Raw genomic sequence first — 26,412 nt, forward strand, 5'->3', positions numbered from 1 at the left:
AGAGGCGGGCGCGAAGGTGCTCGGAGCTGCCCGCGGAGCGCGCCGGGGGGGGGGGGGAGACGACGACGAGCCGCCTTCCTCCTCCTCCTCCTCCTCCTCCTCTTCCTCCTCCTCCTCCTCCTCCTGCCGGGCCGCCCGGTGGGCAGCAGGTGCCGGCGGAGCCCGGCGGGGCGATGGGGCAGTGAGGCTCGGCTCCGCCGGGCGCACCGGAGCGCAGCCGGCGGGGCGATGCCCACCCCTCGCCGCCGGCTCTCGGCCGCCCCGCGGGCTGACAGCATGCGGGGAGCCGCGGCCAGCGTCCTGCCCCTCACCTTCGCCATCCTGCTGGGGCTCGGCGACTGCCAGCGGGACCTGGCGGCCAGGCTGGAGCCCGGCGCCTCCCGGCGAGCCGAGCCCCGGCGCTTGCGGGGCCAAGCGGCGCCCCTGGGGGCTGCGGGCACGGCGCCGGGGCTGCCCCGGCCGCAGCGAGCCCCCTCGGAGGCAGCGCCCCTGCCCGCAGCCCCCGGCCCCGGTGGCGGAGACGGGCTCGGGGCCCGGCGGGGACACGGCCACGGCCACGGGCACGGGCAGGGGCTGGCGGCCACCCGGCAGCGGCCCCGGAGCGGGCTCCGACCCCGAGCCGTGCCCCGGGCGAAGGAGCCGAGCGGCGCCGGGAGGATCGCGGGGTAAGTGCCGGCTGCCGGGACCCCCGCGGGACCCCCGGGGGCTGCCTCCCCGCCGTGCTGCGGGCTGCGGGACGCCCCCTCCGCTTTTTCCCCCGGGCTCGGTGCCCCGAGAGGGGCTGGAGGGGCTCGGCTTTCCCCGAGGGATGGAGCGAGGCCGGGCGCTGCGGCTCGTGCTGCAGGTAGCTGGCCTCTTGGCTCCTTCCTCCCATAATGGGCCCCTTGTAAGCGCTCCGCACGGCAGCTTCCCATGGCTTCAGCTGGCTCGGCCGGGGGAGGCTTCCTACGAGCCGCCTGGCAGGGCTGCGTCCCGCTCCGGGCTCTGGCTGCAGCCCTGTGGAGGTGGAGAGGAGATCATATGGCAAGGCCAGCTGCTCGGCGGCCGAGGGGAGCTGCAGCGGGACGTCTGGCACGGCGCTGAGAAACCCTTTTCCCTGGGCTCCCAGCTCTGCGGTTCCCTCTGTGCTCCCCTGCTGCTGATGCCCCTCGGGATGGGTGCCCCTGCTAGATGGATCGGCCACCAGAGCCCTGGCACAGGCAGCGGGACCGACACATGTGGCAGCACGCATCCACTCCCCCCGCGAGCCCTTGTGGGGGGAAGCAGAGGGCAGGCTGTGGGCTCACTGCCCTTGAACACAGCCATTAAGGTCTTCTGTAAGGTGGGGAGGGATCTGCACTAGAATGCAAAAGGCAGCTTCATCCCTGAGGTTTCTCTCTCCCGTACTCATCTCCCTGCGAAGTTTCAAGCCAGAGCTGTCTCCGTGTAGTTTCTGCACCCCACGTGGTTTCCTACAACTCCACAGAAGCAGTAAACACAGCCTTGCTTTTCTTCCCCATTACGTCTGATACTCAAAGTCCTTACCGCTACCAGCTAGGCAGTGGCAGGCAGGTCCCGAGCTGTTGGCTTACTGACTCCTCTAGCTGTGTTTTGCCAGCTGCCCAGAGGGACAGCACGCTGAAAACATTCCTTGGGAGACACGGTCCCGCTCACTCGGGTTTGGGGTCCTCTGGGCTCAGAAGGATTTTAACCTTTCTGCAGCCCCGGTGTTGTCAGCCGTGCTTTAGGGTCTCCTGGCAGTTCAGCTGGGGCTGGTCCCTTGAGACGAAGCCCATTTCTTCCCAGTGACCACCCTGCAGTCCCGCAGGGTCCCCAGGCTGCCCCCAGTGCCAGCAGCCAGCCCACGCTGCCATGGGGGGCGAGCTGCCCCGAGCTTCATGCTCTGTTTGGAAGAACCTCTGAGGAAGCAGTCACGGTGTGTCCATCGCTGCCGCTCTGTTGGCCTGTTATCAGTGAGATGTGGCTCCCTGGGGCACGGGGTGGTGTCCTCCAGGCTCTGGGGAGCGAAGAGCGGCACCTCGGAGCCGCGCTTTGTCTGCACTCTGCCTCTGCTCTGCTCTGGAAGGTGAGGGCTGGGAGGAGTGAGCTTGCTGTGGTCCCCGAGAACTTGAACTCTGGAACATGCCTCTAATGGCTTGTCGGCAGTAGCTTTCCATCTCTTCTGGAGTCCAAATCAGCACTTTTTAAACTTCCCTGTGACCTACCGTCTTTGGCTCCTACGAGAAAGCCGAGCTAAAATCGCCGCCGGTGAGTAACCACATGGCGTTGCTCCTCATGGAAAGCTAGCTGCTGCTGCCTCCAAGCCTCTCCGTGAGACTCCCGGCCTTCCACCTCATCCATCTTCTTACGTCCCTTGCTGCACTGGACACGTTTCCATCCAGGAAACGCAGGGCCCCTAAAAAACTTCATTTTATGATGTTTCATTTTTTTGCCAGGTGGGATATTTTCTCTTCTGCTGTTTGCACTGCACTCTTGCTGCTCTCTGGTATGTCAACCTTCATTTTCCCTTCCTCAGGTGGCTTTGCAGCCTGCTCTCCACCCCAGTGCTATTTATTTATGTAGTTACTTTGGCTTAAAATCCCAGCGTGGGATGCCTTTCCTGGTTCCCAAGTCACAGTTTTCTGCTGGTACCTCCAGGGGCCTTGCCCAGGTCTCCACGCTTACTGTGAAAAGGCGTCATGAGGCTGAAAAAACTGGTTATTAGCGTGGTATCTCCTCTGCAGAATTGGCTTCCCACTTTGTCTGACAGTAGCATGTCCCAAACTGAGTTTCTTTCTCAGGGACTGTTTGGATGTGTGCGGTACCCTGCTCACTGTGCTGCAGGTGGGACCTGCTCACACCCTCCCACGGGAGCATCCAGCCGAAAGCCTTGCCACAGCTGGCTTTTGGTGTTTTCTCCTGTTGGCTCATTGTGAGGTGACTTCTGACGCCACAGCAAGTATCGTGGAAAATTGCCATCTTCTAACACTGAGCACGAGAAAGGATGCAAAAGGATGCTGTGAACAAATCCTCACGTGCTGCACGCCAAAACTAGAGGGAGCTGGGTGGAAGCCTCCACTTTTGCTACCTGCCTGGACAATTCTGGGGGGCATGTGATGCTTTTTGACAGGGAATCCTGGGCTAACAGGCTGGGAATCCCATATTTTCTCCTTCTCTCCCCTATTTTCTTTCTGTGCGTTGGCTAATGCACAAAATTTTTGACTAATTCCTGTTGTGGACGCTGCCTGCAGTTGTATAGTCCTGCTTCACCCAGGTTTTTGGGATATTGGCCCTCACTGCAGTGTGCACTTAGGACTGCTCAGGCACAGAGGCAGTTAATGCTGATGTGGACTTGGCAGAGCGCTTTCAGTGGCTCTTTGATGCCAGCAGCCTCTTGCTAATGTTTTTCGCTGGGTCTGCCTGCAGATATTTCATACACAGTTGGATGGAGTTCACTGTCCTGCCGTATAAAGGCAGACCTGGTGATCTAATAGTCCCCTGGCCTTCTGTGAGGATGCTGTGAATGACTCGCATGGAGCCAGCGTATCTGGCAGAGGAGCACTGCGTGAAGTCGAAGGATGATGCATGGATTACAGCTCAAATAAATGGAGAAAAAATGCTTCTGCTGAATGCTGCAGAAACAAACACCGTGTGATCGCCACCAAGGCTGTGCACATGCTTAAACTATGTGAAGCTGCGATCTTACTACTGTTTTCTGCTTTTCCTTCCCCCTAGCGCTTGTTGCAGTTGCTTGGCTCTGGTTTCAAATAACACTGTGAAATCTCGCTGCCTTTTCTCGCCCCGAGTGCTTGTGTCCCCCTTCCCGTGGCGGGGATCCGCTCCTGACGGTGTGCTCTGGCTGCTGCAGTGAAGCGGCTGGTAAAGACTTGGCTACAGCCGCTCCTTTGCCAGGCTGTGGGTTATGCTGGTGCATCCAGCACCACAAATAGCACTGCTTGACGGGGAGGAAGCTTCACGGCACTGAACTGGGCTGGGAAGTATTCTGGAGGGTGCCTGTGAACCCTGCAGCAGTCCGATGTTGCAGACAAACACGTACCAGCACCTGGGAACATCTCCAGCTGTGTCACCCCCCACTGCCCTTCTGCTGCCTGCTCTCCTCTGCCTGCTGCCTTGCCTCCAGTTTGCAGGGCAGCACGGCGAGCAGGAGGCAGGCTGAGTGCTTCAAAGCTGGGAGCATGGCCTTGGCTCACGTCGGTGCTAGCTCTGCCAGGGGCTCAGTGCCTCATGGCTCCCCTCGCCAGGAGGCTCTGCCAGCTCCTTCGCATCATCCCTTGGGAGCTGCTGTCCCCTGGGCGATGCCCATCAGCTGCTTGGGTACAGTGACACCAGGCTGGAGGGACCCTGCCGCTGGTTTTGCCATCCTGGAGCAGCGCCATGTGCCCAGGGGTGGCTCACAGCCTTGCCCCAGTGTTGGTAGTGAACATGCTGTGCTTCTTGGACCTCCAGGTGTGAGCAGATGCAAGAATTAATTTGGCTTGTTTGCAGGAAGCCACAGCGAGGGAATTTAAGTGCTTTCTCCCTGTAAAACCTACCTGGGTTAACAAAATGTTGGTCCTGAAAGGCTGGATAATGCTTTACAAATGATGTGGCTTCTCAAACCACTTCCCCTTCCTACCTGTGGTGACTGTGTCTCTACTGGCAGCTTTTAGGGCAATCCTGGCATGCCTGCTGCCCACCCCCTTGGCTCTCCTGAAACCTGAGCCCCACACCTTGAACTCTGGCACCTCTGGCACCGCCATCTCATGCCGTGGGAATGCAGGAGCCCTGAGGATGCTGGTTCGGAGCAGGATCATCTTCTGACCCTGTTGTGTTCATGTGAAAGTCAATCCAGAAGACAAATGTACAAGTTTCCATGGTTCCTGTAAATTCTGTCAGCAGCTCCAACTGCCTTGTCCAGCGTTAGAAATAAACCACACTCCCGACTTGGTTTCCAGAGGCTTTCCAGAGCCGTCAGGCTGCCTATTTCTGACTTTGTATCATTTGACAGCTGTGCTCTCCCCTCTACCTAGATACACAAAAGTTACGCATTCCCCAAACTTTCCCTCTGCGGTGAGTAAATGCTCTTGGAGAACAACGTGTGGCTTGTTATCCCTCCTCCTTATCGATGTGTCGATAGGCGAGGTGGCCAGAGGAAGCAGGGCTGCCTGCCTGCTTTGGCTTTGCAGGGCGCAGCGATGTCCCCGCCAGCCATCTGCGGCTGGTGATCACCACCTGAAAGTGCTGGTGGGGAGGATGCTGTCCATGTGAGGGCAGTCCAAGCGACCTTGCGTCAAAGTGCTGGAATTAACAGCCGTGGAAACGAGCTGAGCCTGCTGGAACGAGCGTCAGCACAAGGTGCTTAGCTCCAGAGGGCTGGCAGGCCGCAGGCAGACAGCAATGGCAGGACATGGCTGCTGGCGCGTCAGGCAGGGGAGGCCACGTTGTCTTCAGCTGCAGCCGCCTGGGATGTGTCCATGGGTGAAATGCTGTGGCCAGAGTGGGAACGAGGCCTGATTTACACCCCAGTGCCATGGAGAAAACACAGTGCCATGAGGTCTGTAAAGATGGCAGGCCTCTGGCCTGCCACTGCCCTCAGGAGGAACGTGGCTCCTCAGCGCCGTGCCGGCTCGGCACACACTGCCGCATTCACGCCGTCCCGGGGGGGTTCTCTTCCAGGCACTTGAACAACTCAGCCCTTGTCTGATGGGTTTTGATCTCAGCTGCTGGTCCATCTGGAAGGAAATATCAGATGCTGCAGGAAATAATTTTGCGGGTGACTCAGAGGTGCTGGCTGCAGAGACCTCGGCTCCCCCTGCTCCTCCTCATCGCGCTCTTTTGTCTCTTTGCTCAGGCCCAACGTCTGCGGGAGGCAGTGCTGCTCGGGATGGACCGTGGCTCCTGGCACGAACCGCTGCATCAAACGTGAGTAGGGACACCACTGCTTGCATGTCCCAAAAGCATCGGGACCCTGCAGGTGGACCCCATGCTGGGCAGGGCAGGGGACGGGCTCAATCCCCACACTGGGGGCAGCACCAGGGCATCCCCCAAGCATCTGGCTTCGCTCGAGTGGCAGCAGCTGCCCAGATGTTTGGCTGGAAGGAGCTCGGCGTTGTTTGCCGCGGGGTCTCGCAGTGCTTGGGCTGCGCCGGGATAATTGCATTAGCAATCACCGTTCGGGAGCGAGGGGCCAAGGGCTGACTCACCTCCTTTCTCGCTTTCTTCCCCCCTCTCGTCCACAGAAGCCAAACGGTAGAGAGCGTGCTGTGCTGCCAGACAGTGTCTGTAAACAGAGCGGGAGGCCAGCAATGGCAGCATCTTTCTCTCATTAGGGGTTTTTGTAGGAGCCGTGGATCTGGGCTCACAGCCATGCAGGCTGTTGAGCGCCTGCTCAGGTGCCGCTGTTCCTGAGGATTAATTAAAAGGACACCATCAACACGATCGGGCCTGACAGTGTCACCCCAACAGGGGATGGGAAATATCAGGCAGGACTTGGATGGAGAGCGGTGGTGTGTAAACATCGCCGAGTTCCCAGCTACCTCCCCCTGTGGGCTTTTCTGCTGGAGCTCAAGCTGCCGGGGACACTTGGCTCTGTTTAAAGCTGCCAGCGCAAGCTGGATGGCCCATTCGGGTTAATTTCTGTGCTGCAATGTTGTTTATATTCTGATCCCATGCTCTTTGATATGGGGCATATCAGGGAAGTTAGCAGGGTGGAAGTGCAGCCGGGGGAACCTCTCAGTGTGGTGAAGCAGGGAAGAAGCTGGCAGTTGGGTCATGGGCAGGGCCTGGGTTTTGGTCCGTCCGAGCCTGGGTACAGGAGGAGAGTGGGCCAAACGCTGGCTTTAATCTAATCACCATTGCCTACCACGCACAGTGACATCTTCCTTCTCCAGGGACACTTTTTTCCAGGGACTTTCCTCTTGCAAAACCTCCACACATGGCTGAACTCAAGCCTTGGGCAGATTTCTCCAGCCTTTTTTTTTTTTTTTTGTTCTTAAGCTTCTAGGGCTGAAGGGCAGTGAGGACTTGGGTTTTTTTTCAGAGGGTCAATGACTGGGAAGATAAAAAAAGAGAACTGTCTCACTTGCGGACACTGGTGGGGTGAAAGCAAGCTAACAGAGTTAAGGAGGACAATCTCATAGATAATTTAGCTGTTCCCTATCACCTCATCATTCCCTGCTCAGACAGATTCCTTGCCCTTGACAGATTCCTTCCCCTGAGCAGAAGGGGAATCCTTCTGCTCAGCCTCCCAATATTAGCCTGTCCATCTCCACCCTCATCAGCAGTATGTGTCATGGTTCTCTGCTGCTTCCCAGGATGGCAGCCTGGTAATGCAGGATGAGTTTTTCTCTGCCATGGGTATTTTAAAGTTTAAAGGAAACATTTTTAAATTAGCATGTTGGGAAGGACTAAACAAATCCATGCACTTTCTAATCTCGTACAGATGGGCTTGTGGTTAAGATGCTCGATGAAGGCACAGGGATCCCAGGGTCTGTCGCTGGCTCTGCCTTGGTCTCACAGTGTGTCTTCAGACAGCTGCATTAGCACCTGGGGCTTCTCTGCATCTGCAAAGCAGAGATGATATTCACATGCCCTCTCCTTCTGTCTGTCCTCTGTGCAGTGACTGTAGGTTTTTTTTTAGTACAGGCTGTTTTTCACTGAAGTTATGTTTTCAATCTCTTATTCATACATTGCCATTGATCTACCTGCCTGTCAGCATGCACAAATCTCTCACTTGTCTTAAGTTGTCCTTCCCTTCTGGGTTTGCTGACATGTCAGAGCTTTAGGTTAGAACTGAGGTTACATATATTGAGTTGCATCAATAAGCAAGCTTTTCCATGAAAAAGTAGACTAAACCTCCCCAGTGGTACAAGTCCTTCAGCACCTTCCCAGTTTTCCTGTGGCTGATGGACAGGTTCTCCCACAGTTAAATGGGATTGAGCATGAGAGCAGCTCAGAGAGCCTACAGTGAAGATCTGCATCACTGCCCTAGACCTCGAGCAACATCATTGCTCAGTCCTGGGCCAGGCGTGTGTGCAAGGCGGTGGGAGGTTGGACTCCATGGCAGTCCCCGTGTACCATCTTGCTGCCTTGCCTAGCTGGGTGGCTAGAGCCACACCACACTTATCCCTGCAGCATCCTCCCAATCTTATCCTTTTATAAAGAGTTTTGAGATACCTGTTTTCACTTTCCTTAAAGCCCTGCCTTCAGGAGCAGGTGCTTACAATGAGAAGAAAAGAGGGGATTTCATCTCACCAGAAAGTGTTCATAACCCTGCAGCTGGGGAGGGACATCTCTGAGCAACCCCTAGGCTCAGAAGCCAGAAAGCAAAGAGAAAGACTCCAAATATATATACACATGTATATTTAACTGTTTTGTTTCTTCTGACAATTTTATGGTTTTGGGGGTCTGACTCATGATTTTCACATTTGGAATTGGAAGGGCTCTGACCTTCCTGCCTTGCACATCTAGACTGAGTGAAGACCAGCGACCTTTGAAAGCTCTTTCAAGTCATTTCTGAGTCTCCAAAAGAAACAGGGAAGTGGATTAATCCTAGAGCTGGAGTATTTCAGCTAGGGCCGCTCCCCGCCCATCCTGCATGAAGGCTGATCCCATTCCATTCTTTCTCTTTTTTATATTGGCTGCCTCAGGGACTTCCAGAGTGCCTGGTGGCTTGTTGCTGCCAAGGGACAGAGCCTACATCCCATGCCACCGTTACAGCTGTGCATGGGAGACATCGTGAGGGCTGCTGTGGCTTGGATCTGGAGCTGCTGCTCCGGTGGGTCCCTGCTCTGCAGGATTTTAGCTCTCCAAGTGGCTGTTGGGCACGGCAGGCTTCCTGGGGTGGTGCAGCTTGCTGAGATTGGTGTTTGTTAGGAGATAATGGTATGGACTGGCAGCCCATTTAAATTACAGCTGAGCTGTTATAAATGACCTCAAATTTTGGACTGCCAGGCTTCCCCGAGACAGCTCATTCCTGCTTGACTAGGACTCTGTCCATGTTCCAGAGTCTGCAGCAGAGGCTGATTTATTTTACTGAGGGATTTCATCGAAAGCTCTGGCTTTAGCCTATACAGTGCTCCATGGCTTGGGTTCTCCCTTTTCCCTTGATCTGTCTCTCTTCCTGAGCTTTAACACGGTAAAATAAAGGTCAAATGAAGTGTTCCAGCCAATGTAACGCTGATGCAATTAGGAAAAGCTGATGGCAGACCAGTTTTGGGGTCAGGGAACGGTCCGTGCTGTAGTGAAAGGACCCTGGAGTCTGCACGGGGACTTCCCTTGCTTGGTGCCAGCGGGGTGATGTGGGCATGGCACACAGGGCTAGAGCTCTCTGTGTCTGTTGTCCAGAAAAGCAGCATGTCTCACAGACCTGCTTGGATCCCCCAGCGATGGATGCAGTGTGAGAACATAACCAGGAAGGGAGAGAGGTGCTCGTGGAGCCTCAGCATCTGTGTGTGGAGGTGCTGGGACATCAAACTGGCTCCTGCGGCCACCCAGGGCACTCCTGGGGAATGGGCCTGGAGCAGAAGTGGTAGCTGCACACTGCGGCTCATCCACAGGCTTTCCACGTGGCTGGAGGTTAACGTTTGTCTGGTGAGGTTTCATGGCCTCCTGCCAGGCAGCACTTACCTTCCTCTCTTCTTTGAAGGAAGACATCGGTTTTCGGTGCCTCCTCAATTATGCTTGCTCAGAACATCTAGCCTGGTCCTACCCGAGTGAGCTGTGCTTCCCTGGCTCTCACTGACTGGGTTATAAACCCAATTTGGCATCTGTTAACTTGGGAAGTGTCAGGGTCCAGCATATAATTAACAGCACTTTCCTCCCGGGGCGCAAACTGAAGCTGATGTGCTGTAATTAGGAACACACGCGGGCTTGGAGAGTGGTTTGGGCATGAAGTTAATGAACTGGAAGTCCCTGTAACTGCGGAGGAATTTGGGCATGGTGACTCCAAAATCGGCTGTGGGGGGGAGAGCTGGCAAGGGGGAGAGGCAGGAGGACCATGCAAGTCAGACCGCAGAACGGAATAAAGCAGAAAGGTAGCACACAAACCTCTCTACCCTTTGCTGCCGGGAGCCTCATGTCCTGCTATCTGCCTCCCTGTGTCTCCCCAGCTGTCTGCGACCCGCCGTGCCAGAACAAGGGCTCCTGCAGCCGGCCCCAGGTCTGTACGTGCCGCTCGGGCTTCCAGGGCTCCAGATGTGAAGAAGTCGTCCCCGAGCAAGAGTACCACCCGCCCGGCATCGCCCTCCACCCCCCCGCCAGCTCCCTGCGGAGGAGGACCGGCACGGCCGAGAGGGACGCGTCCCCGCGAGGGGCTCAGGCGCCCGTCCCACGGCACGCACCCACCGGGTAAGTCTGCTCCAGGGTTCCCAGTTTGTCCCCAGTGCACTGTCATGGTCCCCGGGCACACGCAGGAATGGGATGTGGTCCTACAGGGGAGCAGCTGTTTGCCCCTGTCCTTCGAGCAGCCTCGGGGGCAGCAGGGTGGGCCGAAGAGTGGGGTGAAAACTCTTTCCGAAGAGGATGTGTCCAGGGCACCATGTGCGGGTGGCACCCGGGGGAAGGCACACTGATCTGAGGTGTGCTGTTAAATGCGGGTTTAAGCCAAATGATGATAAGTGCAGTGCTTCTGAGGTGTCTCCCCTCAGACTCCAGCCGTTACTGAGCTGGGTGTTCCCTGCTTTTGTGCCATCCTATGGGTCACTCTGCAGGCTGGTATGGAAACAAAGGTTCAGCTGTTGATGTTCAGAGGGGTTTGTTCAAGAGAGGCCCTGCAAGAAGCATGTTGAGCTCAGGATGATAGCTGTGGCACCGTCTGTTTCTTTTGTGTGAAAAGCTTATGGCTTCAGCCTGGCTGCTGTGAGTCGGTTCTGAGGTGCTCTCGTTCTCTTCCACATTTTGTGTTTTGTGAAGTCCCTCTGGAGATGAGGGTTCTTTGTTTATAGAATAAGGCATGAAAGGCAGAATCAGTCACAGGACCTGTGGGTGGCTGAGGCTGTAGGGACCTCTGGAGGTCACCTGGTCCAACCCCCTGCTCCAGTGGGGCCACCTTGAGCAGTGTGCCCAGGACCACGTCCAGGTGGCTTTTGAAGATCTCCAAGGAGGGAGACCCCACAGCCTCTGGGAAAGGCACTAAGAGGCAGTAAAGGCATGAAAGGTGCCTTTCCCTGACAAGTACCTCTACTATTCAGGCCGCTTGGTGGGGATGGAGATGTGGTGATAGTGCCTGCTGGTATAGAAGAACCCACACGTTTTTCAAAAGAAATCATCTTGGCTTCTTTGTAAGAGTCCATGGACTCTTAAGCCCACTCCTAGAGGCCCGTGTCTTTCTTGCTGCTGCTTATCCAGTTGCTGGGCCTGAAAGACTCGTTGCTGGTAGCCACCATGGCTGAGAATTTGCACATGGCTTCCAGCAGAAGTCTCAGTAACAGTGAAGAAGCCATTGCAGCAAATTATGTGCCCTGGAGGTGCCAGATGATGGGGTTATTTCAGTTTCTCCTTTTCCTCTGTGAGCTGTTTTGACTTTCTCTATCAGCACTACTTGGAGCTGCCTGGGGAATGGGCAATTCGGGCTTTGGTTTTCTGCATTTTTGCAGTTGATTTTAAAGTGCTCTTTGCATTCAGTAGCTGTTGTGGTTTTGTCTCTTCTGAAGCAGAGGCAATGTATGGGCTGGAGACATTTCTGGACACGCACTCTTTGACATCAACAATTTTGGAGGGGTTCAAATGGATGAAAAGGGATGACTGACATGAGGCAGTTCACTGAAGCCAGCATATCTTGGTGCCCCAATGAAAGGCCATCTAATGAGAGCCAGATTCAGCAAGGCCGAGGTGATACTCATGGGGAGAGGTGGCCAAGGCCATGTCGTTGCTGCTGGGGAGAGGCTGGGTGCACAAGTGAGCAGGCAGCCTCAGCACATGCCCGTGATCCCACTGGCTCTCGACAAGCTTCCCCACGGCAGTGACCTCCTCCCACCTCTCTGTGTGCAAGGACGGGAGGGGAGGGAGAGCGGTGCCCCTGCAGATACGCCACCTGTTTGAGGCTTTCCCAGTTAGGAACATGACCTCAGGCTCCGTGCGGAGGACACGGGACTGTGCAGGCACCCACAGAGCGGTGCTGTCCAGACAGACACAGCGCCTAGAGAGTGCTGGGCTGGGAGTGCTGAATGCCGAGCTGCCTGCTCTACCTTAAATCCCTTGGCACAGTCCCAAGGAAATAGGATGCCGTTAAGGACCGTGCCATGCCTTTCCTCCTTCGTTCCCCACAGAGGCCGCAGAACATCACCCCATCCCTCACTTCAATGAGAGCGTTGGATGTTCGTCCTTGGCTGTGCTGTGCGGGTTGGTGGGGGGCTGCCTGCACCCTGGCACTGGTCCCCGTCTGTGCTCCTCCCTTCAGCCCCTGGGCTTTTTCTCATACAATCCAGCCGCTTAGGTTTTGTCCATGGACAATGTAGCATATGGCATACAACTGGCATGGCTGAAAAGTCTCGCAGCTATTTGATGGGTTCTTTCCCAGCTATTTTTGAGTGTCCCTTTCGGCCAGCTAGCCATGGAGCACAGTAAGAGGGAGTTCCCCCTGCAGGCTGTGCTGCCCGAAAGTCCACAGCCAAAGGTGCACTTCTGCTGACATTGCACCCAGCTGTGCCCTCCCACTGCTTCCTCTGCACTGCCACTGCTGTCATCTGGCCCCTGGGTGAGCTGGCTGTGCTCTATAAGCCAGCAAACACTAACACAGCAGATTTAAAGATGATTTTCTGCCCCTGCAGTGGGGTAATTCAAAGCACAAAGGCCAGAAGTGTTGCAAAGCCAGCAGTGAGGGGAAGGAATGGGGTGGACTTCCCTTTTGGGGTAAGCCACTTACTAGAATGGACATTTGTCTCATGAAACTGTGCTCTCAGAGCAGTCTGAACTTGGAGCCTCGTTCTTGCAGTTGCAACTTCATCTGTCTCTGTGCTACCACCGAAGTGCTTTCCGTGCTTCTCCATCAGGCTTTCTGCATACAAGTGGCCTGTAGCAACAAAGGCAAGAGGCATATTGGCCATCCCACAACTGGTTAGGTCTTGCTCGGAATTACAAGTACAAGGATTGCTTCTTAGGTGCTGGCAACACAGGCTCACCTTCACTGGGGTTCAATTCACTTTGAGAGGAGCAGCTTAGGTAGACTTTCCAGTCCTCAGTCTCCTCCTGGGTAAAGAAGAGTCATGCTGGTGGCACACTGACCTCTTGTAGTGAGCCCACTGTGGTCCCACAGCACCTGCCTTGCTCGTCTGATTTGCTTATATGTATAGAAGAAGCTGTAGGGGGTGAGGGCACTGGTGGTTCCAGGTCACAGTTGTTGTGAGGTGGCTTTGAGATCCAGGACAAACAATCAGTCCCCAATCTGCCTGCACGTTCTCATTGCTAACAAGGAGGAATTGCGCAAGGGTAGGAGCTCATAGACCTCCAAGGCACATCGTGCTGTGCCAAGACAGGAAATCAATCCTCACGTGAGTGAATGTGCTGTCTGTTTTTGTTTGTTTGTGTATATGTTGGCTCTATATGTGTTTGTTTGTACTGAGGTGGTAATCAGAAGCTGTGAAGTCATGTACTGGAACAATGCTGTAGTAGATGCTGCACAAACACGCAGCAAAAAACACGAATCCTCCCCAGAGACCTGCTCTCTGAGCAGAGATGGGGCTGATTCTGCTTCCAATGTATTCTGAAGGGAGCCTGCAGACAGAGATAGAAGAGCAACATCAGGGGTTATTCAGAAAATTTCTGGACCAAAATATTCCCCACTTCCCTGAGAGGTGGGGCTGGCTTAAAATGGTTTCTTAACCTCAGCTGGTCGGACTTGCCAGCGATTTAAATTTAAAATTGCTACTGAGATGCTGAGGAAAAATGATGAAATCTGTCTGCCTGGCGGAGTCCGTGGGATTCGGTGTGGTGCCTTGTCCTCCTGTCTTGTGAGCTCTCGTACTGGGCACACGAGCTGGGAGTGCCCTGTTCCTGTGTTGTATCGCAGGATATCCCACCTTTGGCACTGGGCAGCTTTTCGTGGAGTGCAGGAAACCAGCTACGTGTGCTAGGTGCTGCAGTGAGATAGAGCCTGTGCCAGAGCTGCCTGCTGTGCCCTGGCCTCGGGCAGTCCTGCCAGGGGAGGCTCTCAGCAGTGGTTCCTTCAAGACGAGGAGCTTCAGCTGGCACCAGCCTTCAGGCTCAGCACCTGCTGAGAAGGCACGGCTCGGAGATGGGCAGCTCTGGGATCGCTTTGGTGGCTCTGGAGCTGGTGATGCTCAAGCTTTTGCTCCTTACAGCACAGGCTGGGAGATGAGTGTGACTCCCCAGGTCCCTTGATGGTGAGGAGGAGGTTTGGAGCCGGGCGGCTGAGGGAGTGCGGGGTCTTGCCACAAGCCAGGAGGCCCCGGCCCGAGCTGTTTGGAGCAGGGAGTGCTCCAGAGAGCAAAATCCTGGGGGTGTTAGAGGCCCTCCCAGCACAGGCTAGCAGCAAATCCTCCCTCGCCTTGATCTCAGCCTGAATCTCTGCCCGGGGAAGCAAAGCCCCGCCGGATGATTGCGCGGGTGGAGCTGCACCTCATCCCAGAAGCCGAGCTAAATGGAAACAGCTTTGTTTTCCTAAGGCTGGAGTATCGGAAGAATTCCTGTTTATTTAGCACGGGGTGGAGAGGGCTCGTGCCCCTGTCCCTCCGGCTGGATGCCTGCCTGCTCTGTGGCCACCTGTCCCTGTGGCCAGCAGCCCGTGGGGAGGGACCTGCCACTGTCACCCAAAGGTCCCTCCTGGGGGAGCGGAGTGCCGGGTGCCCGGGTGCTGGGCCCGTACCCACCTCTGCCCCCGAGACCGTGCTGCCCAGGCAGGATGCGTGCACTGGGGTAGGGAAGCAAGGCCTTCCTCCCCCCCCAAAAAAAACCAGAAGATGTGACCGGGACCTGCAAAGCATTTTCGCAGCAAGCCGGGCAAGGGGAAAGGAAATAGCTGTGGTACAAGGTGCTGAGACACGGCGCAGACGGCTCAGTACAGCTAAGCCCTGGAGAGCAGGGAGCTTCCTCCGGGAGGGCTCTGTTTGGGCAGGGCAGTTGCTAGGAGGTGCCGGCTGGTTTTAGGGTGGAAAAGGAAGAAGGCTGAGTCGGGACATGCCCTCCCCGAGTCCTGGTCTCCGAGCCTGCTCTCCAGCACCCAGGAGGAGACATCTCCTCCCTTCCTGATGCGAGGAAGGGCTGCTTGCAGGCCCGGAGGAGCTGTGGCAAGCGCTCCTGGCCTGGCGAGGCTGGGGGAGCCTCGTGCCAGCAGGGAGGCCCTGCCAAAGTCTCTCTCCTCTCTCCGGGAAGCTAATGATGAGAACAGCAGGGAGCAGGCAGGAGGCAGGCTCTTGGGTGTGCAGCGGAGGTTACTGGATGGAAAAAGTATATTTCCCCCCTTCTGAAAACCAGCTGAAGTAACTCGTCACGGTTAGAGAGCAGCTCCTGGTCTGGTGGCAAATGCCTCGCGTGCTCATTTCTGAGGAGAGTGGCATCCGTGGCATACCACGGATGGATGTAAAGCTTTCCAGCCTGGGGTGGCCACTTGAAACATGACATTGAGAGCTGTGGCTTGGCTAACCCAGCTGGATTAGCTTGTCATTGAGGGCTAGCAGATAAAATGAGAAATCAGTGCAGTATCATCTGATTTTTGAGGATGCTGCTCCAAACAGAGCAGTCTTCATTGTTAAGGCAGTATCTGCAGCCTCCTGTCTTGACAGCTTTGAACTTCCCATGGTTATGAGGAAACTGGAGCTTCCTTACTGCCTTACCTGTGCTGCTGTGGAGTGTCCAGGACAATTTGTCCCCTGCAGTGACACAGAGGGTGTTAGGAGGAGGTTGGTACCAGCTACCCACCTACTGAACAGGCTCCTGGTCTTCTGCTCATTTATGACTATCATTCAGTTTATACTTACGAGGGTTACAACTTATTAATACCCAATTAACTACAGGAAATAAAAGCTATCCTGGTGGAGAAGTCCCTCTGTGCAAGCGCACTCCTCTTGTGGGGGCTGTTTCCTCCTTTGCTTGGGATGAGACCAGCTCAGGAGATGACTTTGAATTCCTGGGGTAAAATGCTGGTGCCAACCTTGCCTTCCCCTCTGCGGCGTGTTTATGCTTGTTACTTGAATGGCAAATTTCCCTAAAGCAGATAGGCTCTAATTGCAGCCTTCTGAGGTGCTTCCCTATGGCAGTATAGTTTTCACAAGGTGGCCAAGCACTTATGTTCCTTGATCCAGAGCCGACTTTGAGTAGATATCTGAGACTTTATTAAAAAATTGAAACTGAAAAGCCAGTGCCAGTCCGTGTGAGAATATGCAAAAATGAGATTCCACTCGGGGCAATGAGAGCTCCATAAGTTCCAGGTCTCAGCCCCTCTCCTGTTTTGACACAGTTGAAAGCCCTTGGCAGGCTGTCTGGGAAGCCTAAAGGAAAAACTCAAGCTACCCAAGAGGAGTGTAAATGTAATTTTTCTTATATAAAAATACTTCTATTTTTAAATTGCAAGATACACCTTCTCGAGCCTGGCACCAGATACACTTGCTCGACTTTCTGGTGCTTTAAAGCTGTCAGCACCATTCTGTTTTATGTGTTTTATGTATTTACTTTCTAGGGGGTTGCATACACTTCAGAGCAGCGGGAGGATAGCGAGCTTTTCGGGCTCCTTTTAAGCTCCAAATATGGTCTTTATATTAGGCCTGGTTCTTCTGTACCTCCTCGGGAGCCATTCCTATAACTTAATTCAGCCTCTAGGCTTTGGGAGAAAACATTCAAATGCACTTTTCCTTCTACCTGAAAGAAAAATGCTGCTGCTGTCAGCTTTGTCTGAGACTACATGCTAGACAGCAGCCTGCACGGCAAATGCAATGTGCATGTGATGGGTGAAGTAGTACAGAAAATCCAGTTTATAGCTGATTTTATATACTACACATCCATCACTTGGGACATTTATGACCATACAATTTATATAGCAGTTGTGTGAAAAAGAAAGATGTTTAAAAAGCACCGAGGCCACACGATCAAACACTGGAGAATTTTTCCCCGGTGCCTGCATTGGTTTGTTGTCCAGCTTTCTTTCAGCTTCCTTGTGCATACGGATTATGCTGCAGTTTCTCATACCTGGTCGTATGCTGCCCTTTTTGGTTTAAGCTGGTACTTAAGCAAAATCAAAGGGGTTCTCTTTGGTTCTGAGTGTTTTCATAAATCACCGAGTGCTGGCAGGACTTGAGGGATGGATTGAAGCTGATTTGGTACAAGGAGGGGTTGAAATGGAGATGTAGAAGTCCCCAGAAACTAAGCATTTGCAGGAACTATGAACAGATTCAGAGTGGAAAAATATTATCTGTTACAGCCGAAGGAAAAAATCCTCCATGGGAGGAAGAAATCCAGAAGAAGGAGAGGCTGAGGTTTTGCAGAGTGGGAGCAAACAGCAAATTAAGCAGCAGAGAGCAATGCAGTGTGGCTGCACATGAGGGACCAGGCGTGCTTGGGATGTTGGAGGCAGAAGACCCGATTGCATGGGCTTTTTTCCTGTGCTACCCGGGGTCCTGCACTTAGCCAAGGTGGTTTTCATTGCCAGAAAAGATCCTGGCAAATTGGAAGGGTGGGAGCTGAGGGGAACAGTTAACAGACCCACATCTGAGCCAAAAACTGGCCTGGGAGCATGAGGAGCACGCTCAGAGCCTGAGGCTATGTGGATGGGGCAGGCAGCATGTATTATTAGATTGCCTGTGCCTCGGCAGGGTGGCCACCCTGATTTCTCAGTGACGAGGCTTGCCACAGCACCAGAGTGCCAAACTCTTCCAGGGGCGTTAGGACAGGCTGATAACGATCCCGGAGCTCTGCCTTCCCTGTCCCTGTCCCTGCTGAGGGCTGGTGCCCAGGCAGTGCCTGCTCCTGGTCCCTTCCCACCGCTCACAAAGCCTGCTCCTCCCTGCTGGTCCCCGGTGTGGGAACCACCACAATAGGATAGGATAATTCAGTTGGAAGGGACCTACAAAGGACAGCAGGTCCAGCTGCCTGACCGCTTCAGGGCTAGCCAAAGATCGAAGCAAGTTATTGAGGACGTTCTCTAAATGCCTCTTGAACACTGGCTTTGAGAGTGGGCAGCAAAGTGTGATGTCCCAGCGTGGCTCAGTGCTGCAGGTGAGGGAATCCTGTGTGTGGCAGGGGATGGAGAGACGTGGAAACCTAACTGAAAGGAGCTCATAGACCCAAAGGCCAGGGTGTCCAACCTGCATACAAGCCACTACTTTAAATCGAAACATGTCTTAGAGTGTTCCCAGGGTGAGTGGGTGTCTCCCACGGCTGTAGATGAAAAGCCTTTTTACCAGCAGAGAGGATTAAACACGTCTCCTCTCCACCCTGTGCCCCCTGGGCATGCTTTTCCCCCTGCTGGCTGTGGGAGAGGCTTTGCCTGCCCTCTCTATGCCCGTGTAAAACGGGGGGAGGCTGCTGGCTGCCCCCACTCACCAGTGCACGGGCACGTGTGGGTGTGGGGCTGAATAGGGCGATGTGTTTCCTCAGGGCTTTGAAGCAGGCAGCTCGGTGGGGGGGGCTGGAGTTGCTCACCAGCAGGATGAATGCGAACTCCATGCTTGTTTTCTGCCTGCCGTAGAGGGGGACAGGTCACCCCGCCTTCAGTGTGCCCAACGCCTCTGCTGGGAGTTTCATCAGATGGGTTTGGGGTCCTGGCATTTTGCAGTCCCGCTTGTGGCCCTCCAAGGGGTCAGCACCCCAAAATCTGACCGAGCCAGCCAGGGCCCCCTGCTGCCGTGCCAGCCCCGTGCCGTGCCCTGCTGCCTGTCTGCACCCTCCTCGGGCCGGGCAGGTGCTGTTCCCATGCCTGGAGAGCTGGCCCGCTTCCAGGGAGGCAGTTGCTTGCTCGCTAAAGCGAGAGCACAAAGACGAGCAGTGACGGCGTGGCAGGTGGCACGTGTGGCGTGTGGGGCAAGGTTTTGTGTCAGCAGAGAGCTGAGCGGAGACGTGTGAGCAGCCGCTCTGGCCAGGCTCCTACATCCAAGTGGGACAGAGACTGGAAGGAGGAATGGGGTGGCCCCTCACCTTGACGTCCCCGTGACAGCCCATCTGGCAGGAGATCTGGCTGCGGGTGACTGGGAATCGGGCTCGAGGACACCCGGCTGGTCATTCCTGTGGCCTCTCCCCAGCCAGGAGGGTCTTCTGCCCCACCACCTGCTTCTCCAGGCCAGGAGAACTTCTCCTGCCCTCACCACCACCCTGGAGAGCAGGGAACTCACAGGGGGTACCGGGGCTGAGGGCAGCCACAGGTGGGACAGTGATAAGCCAGGGCTGGGCAGGTTTCAGAGCTTCCTCTGCTGCTCGTGGGGATGATAAACGGAGCCGAGATTTATGGACACCGTGTGGGTGGGCTTGAAGTCAGGTGCCTTGTGTGGTGTGGTTTCCCCCTCCTCCCTGCGTCCTAACAGAGCTGTCTTCCTTGTCAGCATGTTTGCGAGCTAATTGATAATAGACTTCAGTGCTCTCGAAGCTGTGCCCCCCCTGTGCTCCGGGGCCTGGAGCCTGAGCCATGAATCCCGTCTGCCTGCTGAGGAACCTGCTCCGAGTCCAAGAAAGGGGAAGTTTCTGGTCTGCGGTCAATTTGCTGCTTTCCAAGGCTGGCTGCTTTCCTCTCCCCCTGTAGACACAGACACTGGTGTGGAGGCTGCCCATTCTTCTGTGATGCTTTAGTGGAAAATCGGCAACCGCAGAGCATTACAAAGGGGGAAGTGAATCACTGCCTTTGGTCCCTGTGGCCTCAAGCGGCAAGGGCGCCTGGCCAAGGGGACAGGCGAACGGACAAGACAGATACCGAGCATGTTGTTTGGTGTTTCAAGAGCAGGGGAGAGCCCTCCTGTTGTCCTGGCAGGTTATCAGGGGCTGAGCGTGACTCAGCCCCCGTCCTGGCTGCGAGCTCTCCTCTTGGAGCAGCCGGTGCAGGCTAAGGCTGGAGGAGCTGGGGGGGTTCCCCGCTGCGAGGAGCCTCGCTCTGCGGCCCCAGGGCCTCGCTGTGGGGTGTCCCAAAGCCAGTGGTCCCCCGCTGTGTGGGTCCAGCCAGGAAGGCCCCCTGCCCATCCCTGCTCCCTGGGCAAGAAGCAGCAGCCACTTGGGAAGGGTTGGCCAGCAGGAAGCAGGTGGCAGCAGCCGCTTCCCAGGGCAGCAGGTTGGTGATGGACAGACAGAGCTGCTTGGACTCGGGTCTGGAGATGGGGCTTCCTGGCTCCTGGGAGATGGATCCTTCTCTGAGGGCCTCGTGTCTTCACTTCTGTTTTGGCCAGCCCTATCCCGCTCCCTGCTGCTGTCCTGCTGGGAAGCACCCACTGCTCCGCAGCAAAAAGTGGTCCCTGTGTGAGCTCACTGATCTGTTTCCAGCTCCAGGAGTGATTTTCCAGCCCTGGTCCACGTCTGAGGCTAGCACCCCCTGCCCACACTGTCCAGGATTCACTCTGCAGTGCCTCGGGCTGCCCACCCGGCTGTGGTCAGCCAGGCTTTGGGTGTGGAGAGGGCAAGGCAGCCCGGATGAAACAAGAGCAATACTCCCGTGGCACTTGGCTCTGCGTTTCCTTTACGCAAGATGCGAAGTGCACCACTTCCAAGCTCGCTAGCGATCTGGCCAAAACCAACAGCTGAACAAAGAGCAGCCGAGAGAAGCGAAATCCAGGAAAGACTGAGGTGTTGCTGGTAGGGAGAGGGAAGTGCTTTGAAGAATTTGCCACCTTTGCCTCCAGCCCCAACGAGGGTAGCTGCCCATGGGTCACGGAGAGGAGCCGCAGCTGTACGTCCACCTGGAGTCCTCATGGCTTTTGTTTACCCACACCAAGTGCGATCATCAACAGTGACCGGAGCGTTTGTCAAAATACTTTCTATATACAGTGGGTTAGGAAAACAGTTTTGCTTTTTGGACCCTGAGGTCACGGTGATTTCGACTTGGTTATTGTGATCCTGTGTGCCGGGTCTTGAAATGACAGGCTCGTAAAGGAAAATGTGGTTGGTTCTTGGTTCAGAAAACAGCAGTTGTCGCATTCGTCAGTGTGGCTACCAGGAGCCTGCCTGCTCAGCCTTCTGCTCTCTGTCCTCTGTGGGGTGAGAGGTACCAGGTGAGACCAGCAGGACAGGCATCCCTGCTCCTTAGGGGCAGTACTGCTTCCTCTGCCTTCCCTTCTGGACCCGTGCTTCCCCTCGGGCACTGCTGCTGTTATTGGGACGCAGCAGGGTGGGTGTCCCAGGGCAGCACAGGAGAGGTGTCCCAGGAGCCTGCAGGCTGTCCCTGCCCCACAGGCTGTGCCTGACACGGAGAGAGCTGTCAGCAGCTCTGACGGATGAAGAGCAGGGAAACCAGCTGCTTGGCAGGCAGTTGCCTATAAAGGAAGAGACCACTGCCTCTCTGCAGAGGCTCCATGCGGCAGAGATCTGTGCTGGCCTTGTGCCTGGCTGGAAGCGTGGAAGTGAGTAATGCCGCGCTGGGGGAGGCTGTGAGACTGAATGAATGTGAAGCCTTGGGACTTTCAGTGCCCCAGAGCGCAGCTCTCGAGGTCTCAACCTCCTCTTCCTCTTCAGTGCCTCTTCCTGGAGCAGGTGCATGGTGAGAGGTAGCATGAATCCTCCCTCAGTGGGAAGCCCTGTGGTGATCTGGAGCAGCCCCGTCTGTTCTCTGTCCTCTCTGTTCCCCCAAGGACAAACTCAGGGGAGAGAACTTGTGGCACTGAAGATCTGTTAGAACTGAACTGGAACTGAAGTCTCTAGAATAAAGACTTCAAGCTCTGGACATATATTAGGATCCACCAAATGGTTGGGGGTTGCTAGCGCCTTCTGGCCAGGTCTGTGCTGACATGGGGAGCTCAGGGCCCATTCCCTGAAACCCTCCAAGCGAACCAGTTCCCCTCTGCCCAGCGTGGACTGACTTTGACAATTTGGAGGGGAAAACCTCTGTTTTATATTCCCTGACCTTGAGCCAGCCGCTTGGCGTGACTTAGGGATGGATTGAATCTGACAAACCGGGATGGAAAGACGCCCTTTGCCATTGATTTCTGTGGCCTGGGGTAGCAGGGTGTTACCCAACCCAGTGTACAAATCCCAGAGCTCATCTGCCTAGAATAGAACCAAATAAACAAATTAATTCAAAGCAAATCTGCCTCTCCCCGCTGCGACACACACTGGAACGCTGTGCCAGCAGGATCCCAGTAGGATGGCTTGTCCTCTAGTATGGTGAGGCTTGGGGTAACGTTCCTCCTCCGTTTTTCCTTGATGAGGCTGGCACTGCCTGTCTGCAGTGAGCCCATAGAATCCACTTTTCTTCATAACCGAGACACTAATGAGTACTTTCTGGAAAGCTCTTCATATGTTTGCCTTTTTTCCCCTACAAAATCTGATGATCCTGGGAATCATCAGAGTTATCCCCAGAGCTGAGGGACAGAATTCCTTTATGCAGGCCATGGGCTGTGCCCAGCCAAGCCCTTCTGCTTGCACATGGCACGCTCCCTTCCTCAAGGATAACCATGGTGTGAGTATTCTCAAGCACCAGAGCTGATAACTCTTTGCCTCGTGCCACTGGCCACCCTTACCCAGCGACTCATCAAAACTCAGGGTTCAGGGTGCCCTAGGATGATCAGCACCAGGACAGTAAGCGTTGCAGGGCTGGGGAACTCTTGCCTTTTCCCTTTTGGGTGCTTCTAACTATACAAAGCCAAGTCCTGGAGCCCCCATGTTCACCCATAGGACTACGCTTGGGATTTCTCACCAGAAATCAGAGAACGAGTGTTCCTCAGCTCCCAGAGCTTGGTAGGGCTCATTTAGCCTCCCTAGAGCTCTGTGTGGCTTTTCCTTCTTTCCTAACCAAGGAAGTGGTGGCACACCACGTAGCAAAAGAGAAGGCAACAGGAACCAGAAGTTTCCTTGTTGGCAGCAGGGCTGGATAGTAGCTTAGAAATGTGAATTTTGTGATTTTAACAACAACAGATGTTTTTATCAGTAGGTTACACCCCTGATGAATTTTGTTATCCATCCCTGCTCATTGACCAATGCTTTTTGCTCTGCCTCCATCCCTGCATGACCTTTAGCAAGACTCCTCTCTGAACAGCATGTAAGCCTTCGGTCTGCAATGCTGCCGTGCAGGGAGCATGGGTCACCTGTGCTGCTCCCTTCTCAGGACTCCTGTGCCTGCCTCCTTACAGCAGCTCAGCCGCTTCACCTTCACAGGCTTTCCTGCATTAGAGACAAATAGGCTGCAGGTATCCAGTCCGGGGACTTGTGTCAAGGCCAGAAACCATCAATAGATCAATAAATAAACTGAAAGAGCCTCTGTGACAGCACAGATAACTAATCTTCATTCATTTATATCTGCAGCGTTCCACTGATATGTCCTAGAAGTACTCTTTCCTCTCCTGAAGCCATGCTATCAGGACCCCACTGCTTTGGTGGTTTTTGGCAGAAGGAGGGCAGCGAGACTGCTGCACGTGGGTGTGGGCGTGATTTCCAGCAGGGAATAATTTGGCTTTGGTTTGCAGATGTCGTTTCATGCTTTGCCTTTTTATGCTGTTTGTTAGATTACAAGGCTCTTTACACCTGGCAGTTTGTTCCTGTGGAGAAGCCCGTGCCCTGTAATCAGAGCACCTCTTCATCTTCTTTTTGATAAATTGAAGAGATTGACAACTTCAGGTTTCTTAAAGAATGGCATTTTCACCAGCCCTCAAATTATTTTTGTCATGTTTTTTCCTGTTCCTTCCCTGGTTTTTCAACATCCTTCAGAAAGTGTGACATATTTCACATCAGAACTAGATGTGATATTTTAGCATATACGCTCCCTGCTGTGATGAGGATGTGCAGAGAGGTAAAACACCTCCCTGTTCCTGCAGTGTTTCGCTACCCCGATGTCAGGGTATCGAGCTGACAGCTTATATTTAATTGCTTGTCATTACCCCTGAAATCTTCTCAGAATTGCTGGTTTCCAGGGTAGTCTCCTATCTGCAGCTGCTGCCTGCATTCCTTCTTTCTAGAAGTGTAATTCTGCATTTGGCTGTATTAAAATCCCATATTGCTTGGATGGATTTGCCCTCCAAAGTGATCCAAACCGCTGTGTATGATTGCTCTGTTCTCATCACGATACACCACATTGCAAATTTGTGTGTCAGCAGCACACATTATCAATGTCGATCGCATGTTTATTTCGAAATAAAAATATTTATTTCCAGATGAAGTTGCAGAGCCGTGCCAGACCTCGTACTGATCACTCTGGAACCCATCTAATTCGCTCCCCAGTGACAATTGCTTCTTGCGTCCTGTCACACCGCCAGTTTGTTATTCATTGCACATGTGCTTGATTGACACTCTACTGCTGTGTTTATTTTTTTATCGGCGTAGCAAGGCCTCCAAGCCTGTCGTGTGTGTGTTTGTAATTCTATCAAATGATGAAAATGGACTCGTTTGAGAAGAACAGCTCTCCATAGACCTTGTTGTCTCGACCTCATTTATATATTCCTTTCCTTTAGTTCCTAATTAATCGACCTGTGCGTCATCTTTTCCAGTATGTTTTTCGGGGTTGATTCCTGGCTCCCTGGCCAGCAGTTACCTTGTGTATCACGCCTGACCTGCTCAAATACCAGCGCGCTGTTAGCTGCCTTTCCATCTCCCCAAAACCTACCATTATGCCAAGACAGCCAAGCCAGGAATATCAGTGAGCCAGAGCTGCTGTCAGCCAGCTCTCGTTGGATTATCTGCTCCTATTGATTTTAGAAATCCGTGCTCCCAGGCGACACTGTAACACCTCCCCTGTGCTGACTGTGACAGGGAAAATGGCAAAAACCATACAATGTGATGGACGTCTTCGTGCACTTCAGTGGGAAAGGGCGAGCCTCTTTGCCCCAGCTGTTCAGTCAGAGAGGGAGGTGTTGGGGCAGACAGGGTAAGACAAAAACCTGTTGGTGCTTATGCTTGATTTTGATGGAGTCTGAGGCTGGGATGTTGAAAGGAACTTGGGGCACTTATAGGAATCGGTTCTGGATCATTTTCTCGTGTTTGTGACTCTCGTGGGCCAAGCTTTGTTTATTTGGCTCAGCGTGGCACCGGGGATGTCCCCGGGCATGAGGAATATCCGTTCCTTTTTCCTCTCCCGCAGGACCCAGAGCAGAATCGGCTCTCCTGTCCCCCCGCAGCACACGGGGCCCTCGCGGACTGTCCGGCGGTACCCAGCCAGCCATGGCCAGCTCACGTCTAACGCGCTCCCCAACGGGCACGGGCACGAGCAGAGCAGCTCTGGGCCCCACGCGGCTTCCCAGGAGCACACATTGGCTGCAAGGGGTAAGGCCTGCAGGGGTGTCACTCTCTCGGGGCTTCTTCTTGTGTCCCGGGGTGTCACAGGAGGTCCCAGACATCCCTGTAGCACCTTGGAGGTGGGGAGAGGAGGAGACCTCAGCTCCGAGGGGGAGAAGGGAGCAGAATGGAGAAAAACGGAGGACTGAGGAGAGAGGGGTGAGAATGGTGATGCTGCTGAGTGTGGTGAAGAAGGAGACCCTGCTGAAGGGGAGGAAAATGCTGGCAGCTGGGGAGATGTGACAGATGCCTCCTGGGGCTGTTGAACATCACCCCAGCGTGCTGCCCTGAAGCAGGGATTGCCTCAGCCTGTAGGAATGGTGCCTCCCAGCTTCTCTCTCTGTTAGAGCAGCCCCGGAGGTCAGATTGTGTAACCAGCACCTAGTTCTTCCCTTTGGCTGCCCCCTTTGTGCCTTCTGACATGAGCAGGGATCAGGCCAGGCTGCCTGCGGTTCCAAGGCAGAGCCTCAGCAGCTCCCCAGCTAGGACAGATGCAAGTTGTCTTCTGCAGCTTGGCTGCCCCTGAAGCCATGGCTCCCCAAGGAAGCTCCAAGGCACCATGTAGCATCTCAGCCCTTATAAATAGGGCTGCGAGCCCGACTGAAGTTGCAATCCGAAATTAGGGGTTGAAACGGGAAGAGTGGGGGGCGAGAACAGCAAGGGGGGACCCACAAAACTGCTGTCTTGCTGGGCAGGGATGGAGGGCTCTGGTGTCAAGCCAGCTAGTTCGTGGTTGCACAACAGCTCTGCCTGTTGTTCATTTTCCACAAGCCTCCAAGAGCTGTCAGTGCAAGTCTCCCCCGTACCTAATGTGACGATGGCAAGGGACCAGGGCAGGAGTGCAGGTAACCGCAGGAGGTCAGCAGACACTCGCAGGGAGACATGGATATACTTCAAAACCTCACGCTGTCCTTGACGGACACCGCTGTGGTTATTTGTGTGGGAAGCTTGTCAGTGGCTTAAGGGCAGCCAGGCTCCATGCTACTGAAATGGTCTGAGAAGGACTGGTGCTTAAAACAGGGAAAAAAATAATAATATTCGAGTTCAAGTCCTTGCTCTGGGAATGCACGGGAGCTCGAGATGCAGATTAAGTGC

General features: G+C 54.6%; 1 protein-coding gene across 2 annotated transcripts in view; it reads left to right on the plus strand.

Annotated features, from left to right (window-relative positions):
• LTBP2 (latent transforming growth factor beta binding protein 2) overlaps positions 1–26,412 on the plus strand; it is a 57,201-nt gene continuing 30,789 nt past the window's right edge. For both annotated transcript variants that reach the window (XM_084519614.1, XM_084519615.1), the window contains exons 1-4: positions 1–665; positions 5,831–5,901; positions 10,089–10,326; positions 25,124–25,305. In XM_084519614.1, the coding sequence (XP_084375740.1) occupies positions 229–665; positions 5,831–5,901; positions 10,089–10,326; positions 25,124–25,305 (928 nt within the window). In that variant the 5' untranslated portion in view covers positions 1–228. The remainder of the gene's footprint in view (positions 666–5,830; positions 5,902–10,088; positions 10,327–25,123; positions 25,306–26,412) is intronic.

The sequence above is a fragment of the Aythya ferina genome (genome assembly GCF_964211825.1).
Source record: "Aythya ferina genome assembly, chromosome: 5".
NCBI classification, from domain to species: Eukaryota; Metazoa; Chordata; class Aves; order Anseriformes; family Anatidae; genus Aythya; species Aythya ferina.